Here is an 8285-nt window from a genome sequence, read left to right as displayed (position 1 = left end):
GCCCTGTATTTTAATTTAGCTATTGGATTAACATTTCTGCAGTATCACTTCACACAACCGGTCAACCTAGTATCCTTGTTTTTATTTTATGGGTATTGGCATGAACAGGTACCTTATTTATAATTTCTCATTTACAGTGGTCAGTCCATCAATGGCTCTAGGTCACAGGGAAAACAACTTTTTCTAATATGTGTGTGAATGCTAGCTGATCACATGTAAGCAATTATGCATTTGGTATAACACAATTATGTTGTTGTGCTCCGTTTACATAAGTGCTGTAATGTTTGTCCTGAACGGAGTCACGACGGCTGCATTAACCGCATCGTCACTGGCAGTAGACTACAAGGCTTGTACACTTCAGCTATGAGTCTGCACTCGTTCACTCGGAAAGTTTGTTGATGTCTCCGCATTTTTCATACGAAGAACTATTAGTCTGGTGTTCACACTAAAGGTTAGTGTGCTGCGACCCATGATCCTTTAAACCCTTTTACAAAGTTAATTTCAAATATTCTCTAGTGTTTTCCGTTGTTGTGACAGTTGTTTTTGAATGGATGCCTTTGTGTCTACATAGCAGAGCCGTACTCACTCTGCAGCTTGGGAAAACTCCGCACAAAGTCATCATTTTTGTCCTGCAATAGCCCTACTGGAATTGGCTTGCCCAGCGCTTTAAGGCCAGAGTGGCAGTAGCTCTGATGGGAGCCAGCTGGACTCTGAGCTTTAGGAAAGAGTTGCAGGTGAAGAAGCTTTCCCTTTTTTTCAGCTACACCTGAACTCTTACTTGAACCTTGGGTGAGTACATATGAAGAAATGCAAGGGACTTACTACTTTTTACCAGCTGACAGGCCTTTGGGGCGTTTTGACATTGTTTTTAAGTGTTGCATTATGCTTTTTAATGCATGTTAAAAACTAAAAAACAAAAGTGAACGCTATTTCTGCATGTTTGAATGCTCTTCTGGTCAACAGTTTACATAAGTGCTGTAATGTTTGTCCTGAGCGGAGTCACGACGGCTGCATTAACCGCATCGTCACTGGCAGTAGACTACAAGGCTTGTACACTTCAGCTATGAGTCTGCACTCGTTCACTCGGAAAGTTTGTTGATGTCTCCGCATTTTTCATACGAAGAACTATTAGTCTGGTGTTCACACTAAAGGTTAGTGTGCTGTGACCCATGATCCTTTAAACCCTTTTACAAAGTTAATTTCAAATATTCTCTAGTGTTTTCCGTTGTTTTTGAATGGATGCCTTTGTGTCTACATAGCAGAGCCGTACTCACTCTGCAGCTTGGGAAAACTCCGCACAAAGTCATCATTTTTGTCCTGCAATAGCCCTACTGGAATTGGCTTGCCCAGCGCTTTAAGGCCAGAGTGGCAGTAGCTCTGATGGGAGCCAGCTGGACTCTGAGCTTTCGGAAAGAGTTCCAGGTGAAGAAGCTTCCTCTTTTTCCAGCTACACCTGAACTCTTACTTGAACCTCGGGTGAGTACATATGAAGCAATGCAAGGGACTTAATACTTACTACTTTTTACCAGCTGACAGGCCTTTGGGCGTTTTGACATTGTTTTTAAGTGTTGCATTATGCTAAAAACTAGAAAACAAAAGTGAATGCTATTTTTGAATATTTGAATGCTCTTCTGGTCAACAACTTAAAATAGAACCTATTAACTTGTGTCAAGAGGATCGATTTGGCAGGGATACAGAGGTGGAATGGGATCAACAGCTATTAATCTGCTAGACTCCAGATAGTGTTTCTCTCACTGTCTCTGTCTCCCCCCCCCTCACTCCTGCTCAGTGGTACACCCCGTCTCTCACCTCTCTCCCTCACCCCTGCTCCTCTCCTCAGTGGTACCTCCCTCCTTGGGTCTGGCTCCTGTACCGGCTCTCGGCGCTGGTCTACACGCTGGCCTGGTGTATCCATTCTGGCCTGCTATTTGCCTCCCCCAAATGGCTGATCCTCTTGTGTCACCTGACCTACTGCATTCTGGGAGTATATTACCTCATCGCACTGGTTAACCTCATTGCCATGCTGGTTTGCATCAGGTGCTTCTGCAGACGGGAGGTTAAAAAGAAGAGCTCAGGTATGAGAAGATGGCTATAGATGGGTAGGTGGGTGTAAGATGTGGATGCAAAATGTGAATTTGTCAGAAATTTAATTTCTCAGCCATGAACTGATATATTACTTGAAGCATAATTAAAAAAATGAAAATGCTCATTTAAAAGAAAAATGGATTTAGAGGGTTTTGCTTCTGAACTCTTCAAATAATGTTGGCTAGTTCGCCTTTGCGTTCCAGACAGTTTGGACACCTCAGGGGCAGCCCCCCACACAGAGTCCTCCCGTCTCTGGGTTGAGCAGTGGACATTGCTTCGCCTCACACCTCCTCCACTGGCTCTTTCGCTCCGCCTGCAGTGGCTCCTGCAGGTCGTTGTGAGCACCTTCTCTCTCACGGTGTCCGTCCTCTACTGGTCCATCAACTACCCCGTGTCCCACCACCCAATCAGGCCCTTCAGCATCAACCTCCACGTGGTCAACAGCGCTCAGGTTCTCCTGGAGCTCTTCCTGTCCGCCACACCTGTGCACCTGGTCCATTACGTCTACCTGCTGGCAGCCGGGGTTCTCTACCTGCTCTTTGTCCTTGTCTTCTGGTTGGGGGGCTTCACCAACATGAACGGACAGCCGTACGTGTACCGCGTGCTGGACTTCGGAGGTAACCCGGTCCTCGCCACCCTCTGCACGCTGGGATTCAGTCTGGTCTGCCTGCCCCTGTTCCACTTCGTCCTGTGGAACGTGCACCTCCTGAGGGAGCGGCTGGCCCGCGGGCCCAGAGGCAGAAGGTTTGCCCTGAGGAGGGAGGCCTGGTGGTGGGGCAATGTGGGAGGTTTGTCACCTTTCCTCACGGCAGCTCCAGACCCTGAGGTGCTGGTCTTTGCGAGCAGAGAAGGAGAGCCACAGCTCCTTAGAGCGTTGTCCCATGGCTATTGCAGCATGACCACTGAGTCACCAGCTAATGGTCACAGCTCCGTCAGTGCCTAACTCTGGAAACAGCCCAAAGCAGGGACTGAGTGAGTGTCTATTTTACTACCACAAAAATGTCAAAAACTTGATTGTACCCCTTGAGCCATCACAGTCAAATCCCAATCCACAATGAGAGAGGAGTTGTATTACACTGCTAAGCACACATAGAGAAGCAGTATTTTTTTTATGTATATGTACTAACAGAAATGTATCTTTTTGTATTTGTTGGAACTGGAACTGGATATTCTAAATTAAAGAATAAAGTATGACAAATACTGAAAAGCAGAGCTTCATGCTTCTAATGTACTTATCTCTGGTCATTAGAAATTGACCGATGTCCGAGTATATTATGTCGATAAAATGTGCAACACGTGTCACGCATGCTGCCCCTTGTGTAAATTAAATTACCAACATAGCCCAGCCAGAACTTTGGAAGAGTGCAACATTGATCCTGGGAGAAAATTATAGACTATTAAGGGTTAAAGCCTTATTTTTTAAAAAAAAAGCCCTATTTCATTGGTCAGCTATGAAATGTTACTTTCAATAGGGAGCCTTCCACCAGCTGTAGTTTACAGGCCATATTGGCTGACCTCTACTGGTCGTGGCTCTGCATGGCGTCTATTGAACCATAAAATGTCAAAATAATATAAAATAGTCTTCTCAGCCCTCATCTGGTGTTAGTTTGTTTTTAGCTATAAAAAAAAATCAGTTACTTTAATTTGCAGCATTGCTGGTCTCCAGTATTTTTGTCATTTCAATGTTTAGCAGAGTTTTGCTGTAACCAGCGGTGTGATCATAATCACCAGCAGAGGGAAGCAGCATTGCTCATTTCAGCAGCTTCCCACTCAGTTTCTCATTTTGTGACACAGCTGTTAAGTGATGCCTTTTTTTTTTAGCTTTTCTATGTATTCTTATTTAACTTTGAGCCAGATGTGGTTTTGGTCATAAGCATACCAAAACAGTCTAAACACTCGTGTCAAAATTTGTGTAGATGAAAATTAGAAGCAACAGTTTTTTTGCTGATTCCAGTGTCCTCCTCCTCCTCCATTCCTGATCTGTACCCTGTACCCAAACTGATCTGTACCCTGACCTATTTACTGGATGGCCTACTTCCTGTGCACTTTCAACCTACACACAAGTCAACTGCCTCATTCACAACATGACACAGGTTCATGTGTGGGCATTTTTAACCTGACTCATGCCTGTTGTGTTCCTTCTGGCTACCCCACATACCATTTTAGTCCTTTTTTCCAAAAAATCATTATTTAAAATGAGTCTGTGTCTTGTTTTGCACTTTCTTAAATCTAGGGCCTTATGTAAAAACAATGGGCAGGGTACAAACTATAGTCCCGTCATGCATGAAAACATGAAAAAATGTGTGAAAACTAAACAAAAATATTTTACAGGTCGTAGTATTGGGATCTAAACATTATGAAGACACAATTTTAGCAAAATTTGAGACTGTAGCCATTTTCTTGAATTCTATCTGATTCGACACAAAATGGCCCTCTATTCAATAAGAGGAAGAAGTGTACAATTTTAACTTATTGGACGTAAAAAAAAACAAATGGTCACCTGCTGAAAGTAAATGGGCGTGTTTGTCTCAGTGCAAGAAAATGGATGCACATCAAGTTTGTCTTAATTAATGTTGACTTTAGGTGCCTATTACATCTCTTAAGTTGTCTTGAGGAACTCCTAGCTTTATTTCTCAAGGCCTACTGTAACACCTGGTTTACCCAGCTAAGGCAGTAACTCTTTCAGATTGACAATGTTACTAGTAAACATTATTACTAATCTGTTATGTTTTCTTAACTTGTGGAGAACGGGTTGGCACAAACTTTAGAAATTACGGGTAATGTTGGCTGTGGACAGCTAAAAGCTACAGGGGCCTATTAAGGACATGGGGTTACAGTCTGGTTTGTTGTGGTTCGGACTGTACTCACAACACAACCCGGAGCTCTTGAGGTCCTCTCCCCTGACTCGCTTGCGGTGAGATGGTCAGTAGGGTTCTGTGGGTAAATTCTGCATTTCTGGGGAAAAAAAACACTGCAAGTTATATAGTTGCAAGCAAGCCACAGAGTGAAGATGATGTTCTTCTCAGTAAGTTTTAAACCGTGCTGTTGAAGGCATAACAAGGCAAAGCTTTAAATGTGAAGACAAGGAAGTGCTAGCCATGAAAATTTACTTGGGATTATTACTCTATTATTTTGGTTTCAGTGGCTTTTCTCTCATCAAATCTCCCATGTCCCATTATAACATCCAAACATGTTGATCAAGTTAGTATGAAAAGTCCACTCCAACACAACAAACACATGACCCTACTCCTTCACTGAGAGGCCCAAGGCCTCATATCCTATAAGGCTCTGAAGTGTCACAGGCCTACAAGGTGCCATGGGGTGAGTGGCTCTTTTGTTTGGGATGATCCACAAGCATTGCAGTGTTGAGAAATCGTTTGTAAATATACTATAGAGGAGGACTACAAAATGACACATATCAGTAAAAACTTATGTTCTAAAAACCTCATGGAAGGGAGGATTAACCTTTCAGACTTAAAGGTGCAGTCAGCGATCATACGTGATTTAAAGTCCATAATATTTGACACATTCAGCAATTATCTCCTCACGATCTGCTAGCTACCTATTCCGTGAGTACACTGTGTAGGCAGCCCAGGCTCCGAAAACAGGGAACAAAGTGGGGGCATCCCACCCCATCTCTCTCTCCCACTTCCTTCCTGTCACTCTTCGCTGTCCTCTATCAATAAAAGGCAAGAAGTCCAAAAATATATAAAAGCGTCTGCTAATAATTTTAAATGTAAACATTAACATAACAAACGCAACTTCCTGTGCAATGATGACCGCATCTTTAAGATGAAATTCATGCTTGCTGCAGTCCCCAAAACCAAATGCAATATTGTCTTTCTGTGAGCCCTATAAGATAAGAAAAGAACAAACAAGATTCCTTGCACTCACTGCCCAGATCAGGCACTTGGCACATGCTTTGAGAATGCATCCCTTTCAGACCCTTCTGGAATAGTGTATTTTCTACAAGTATTACCGGTATGCCATCACTACTTGGCAATGACATAAAACCCAACCCCTGCCTCTGCCTTAACAATTCACAGCTATCCCTCACTCTTAATCGGCAGACACTGTTTTGTGTTCCTGTTCTTGCCACAGGAGTTCCATTGACTGGAGGGACACGACCCTACTTCCCCCTCACTGTCATAGGATCATCATTATTCCTCCTTTCGACCTTGTTGTTCAGATGATGCACATCAAATGACATCCAAATGTAGGCCTAGGTGTTCAAATGTAGTCTTTTAGGATATTCAGCATCTAAAATCTTAGTCTACAGCCCCTTTTGCTGAACTCTTGAAACAATTGTAACAGTGAAGTCGCCATCAGGTCATCTGCTTTGTACAAATCTGCTTTTAAAACATGTATCAGGTAGGGCATGACTTACAACCTACCACAGACTGAATGGAAATGAGAGTATATTGATGAAGGGAGAGTGCTGATGTCATGATACTCAAATGATGAGTTCAGATGGGCAGACACATCATAATTTTTTAGAAGGAGACTCTGCTGGATCTAGCAGGATCACTGCTCTCCACTGGTTTCTCGTTTCCACTGTTATTGTCTATAGTTTTAGCTTTCTATCTTGAGCCCTCTCTCTGGTTAAACCAGCCAAGCAGTTTCCTCCTCCTCTCCTCCTTGTTCTCGGTCTGCGGAGGTTAGATCTTTACACCACACAAGCGTGGTGGGTGGTGGCAGGTACCTGTGCCAGTCCAATCTCAGATGTAACATGGAACTTGCCTCTTTCTCCAGAGCTTCTGCACCTACATGGAGGATGACAAGACCTACACAGACCTTCTCGCAAGCCTGAAGAGGTAGCTGACTGCTCATGAGCTTGCGCTCACAATGCTGAAGACCATGAGGGGATGGAGGAAGAAGGTATAGATTTATGTGCCGTGCGTAGGATGGTGCAGACTAAAAAACTGTGTGAAATAGACTTGTTATGTTCTTTTTTACTCACATTGTTGTCCCAGGCATATGTGGTTTTACCAACCGGAAGGAATGGGAGCTTGTGCTTAGTAGGCCATCGTATGCAAACAGTGCAGGGGCATGGGACAAAGACCCCAGAAGAGTTTCACAGGTTTCTGGGATTGATCATTTACATGGGGGTTCACTTCCCTCCCTAATATCCATTGCTACTGGGGAACCAAGTCTTGGCAGGGATCAGGGGACATTGACCAAATGATGAATACATATTGTGTACTCCAAAAAACGCAGAATACCAGAAAGCACTTTTTCTCCATTGACATTGCTGTTGTCAGTAGCTTCTTGTTATTTCAAGTTTGACAATGCAATGCAGAATCTGGTGTTGAACCTAGGTTTGGTAGCTACAACCAGAAAGAATGTGGAGGAAATCTATCACAACAGCTGGTAGGCATTTCCGTTGAAATTTCAGCCTCACCTTCAGCTGCTCCAACTACTACTCTGTCGCCTACATATTCCTGTACAGCAGGAGCTTGTTATAAAAAACGTACATAATAAAACTAAAGTAGCTTGTATGGCCCTGGAGTGTAACGGTAGGCGAATTTGTTTTATTGATAAACAAATTGCTGTCAGATTTGGCATTCTGCAAAATGGGATGCGTTTAGTAATGAGTCATAGCTCTTCTGTGTTCAACCTTCAGGTTCCCCACCCCACCTTTCCCTATCCTCCTCTGTAAGTGTGTGTGTGTGTGTGGGTATGAGTTTGTGTGTATATGTGTATATGTGTTTATTCTCCACAGGCTTGTTCTAAGTATATAATCCACTTTCAAATGTTTAGAACACATTGATTTTTGAATGATGTTGATTGTATTCCTAGCTTTTCATGAATAATAATATATTTTATATATATGTATATAATTTTCATTTTATACTGATTTATATAAGGAAGTTGTATTTGTTGAATCAAATGTATTTTATGTCTCTTTTCCGAAATGGTCTTCAATGAATACAGTATACTTACTTCCTGTATTACTGGTAAGGTACAGTATGGTTTTTTTTAATGTCATTCTTATTGACTGTAGCATTTGCTTATATACAAATAAATGGTTTATTCTTATAGACCAAATACATCTAAACCATTGTTTCTGACTTGATTATTAGTGTTTATGCATACTTTTATGTTGTTGGTGAGAAAGTGAATGTGAATTCTGTCAACATTCTAAATCCCGTTTCCTGCATTTTTTTACACTGATCACTAAAATTATCATAACTTTTGAA

At 42.5% G+C, this 8285-nt stretch overlaps 1 protein-coding gene across 6 annotated transcripts; it reads left to right on the top strand.

The window, feature by feature from the left end:
- Positions 1-15: 15 nt before the first annotated feature.
- On the top strand, positions 16-7885 carry LOC143104439 (uncharacterized). Of its 6 annotated transcripts, none has more exons than XM_076268501.1 (6): positions 16-108; positions 274-451; positions 572-1151; positions 1260-1476; positions 1841-2075; positions 2289-3282. In XM_076268501.1, exons 4-6 carry the CDS (start codon positions 1381-1383, stop codon positions 3026-3028), a joined length of 1071 nt encoding a protein of 356 aa, XP_076124616.1. In that variant the 5' UTR covers positions 16-108; positions 274-451; positions 572-1151; positions 1260-1380; the 3' UTR covers positions 3029-3282. The 6 variants fall into 6 exon arrangements, with proteins under 6 accessions (XP_076124616.1, XP_076124617.1, XP_076124614.1 ...); XM_076268502.1 differs by adding an exon at positions 6838-7885 and having other exon boundaries at positions 20-451; positions 2289-3057; XM_076268499.1 differs by having other exon boundaries at positions 21-451; positions 572-789; positions 964-1151.
- The last annotated feature ends 400 nt before the right edge of the window (positions 7886-8285 follow it).

This window comes from Alosa pseudoharengus, unplaced genomic scaffold (assembly GCF_046254945.1).
Source record: "Alosa pseudoharengus isolate Yale_2024_CS ecotype anadromous, Long Island Sound unplaced genomic scaffold, YU_APseudo_1.1 YU_APseudo_1.1_scf_5, whole genome shotgun sequence".
Lineage (NCBI taxonomy): Eukaryota > Metazoa > Chordata > Actinopteri > Clupeiformes > Clupeidae > Alosa > Alosa pseudoharengus.
This window is presented reverse-complemented; position numbering and strand designations above follow the sequence as displayed.

What these genes read in the sequence shown, in the direction of transcription:
- LOC143104439 (XM_076268502.1), top strand. Translation starts at nt 1,381, where the DNA reads ATGGGAGCCAGCTGGACTCTGAGCTTTCGGAAAGAGTTCCAGGTGAAG. An exon ending in AACTCTTACTTGAACCTCGG is followed by an intron (nt 1,477 to 1,840) that starts GTGAGTACATAT and finishes TCCTCTCCTCAG; the next exon opens with TGGTACCTCCCTCCTTGGGT. An exon ending in GGTTAAAAAGAAGAGCTCAG is followed by an intron (nt 2,076 to 2,288) that starts GTATGAGAAGAT and finishes TTTGCGTTCCAG; the next exon opens with ACAGTTTGGACACCTCAGGG.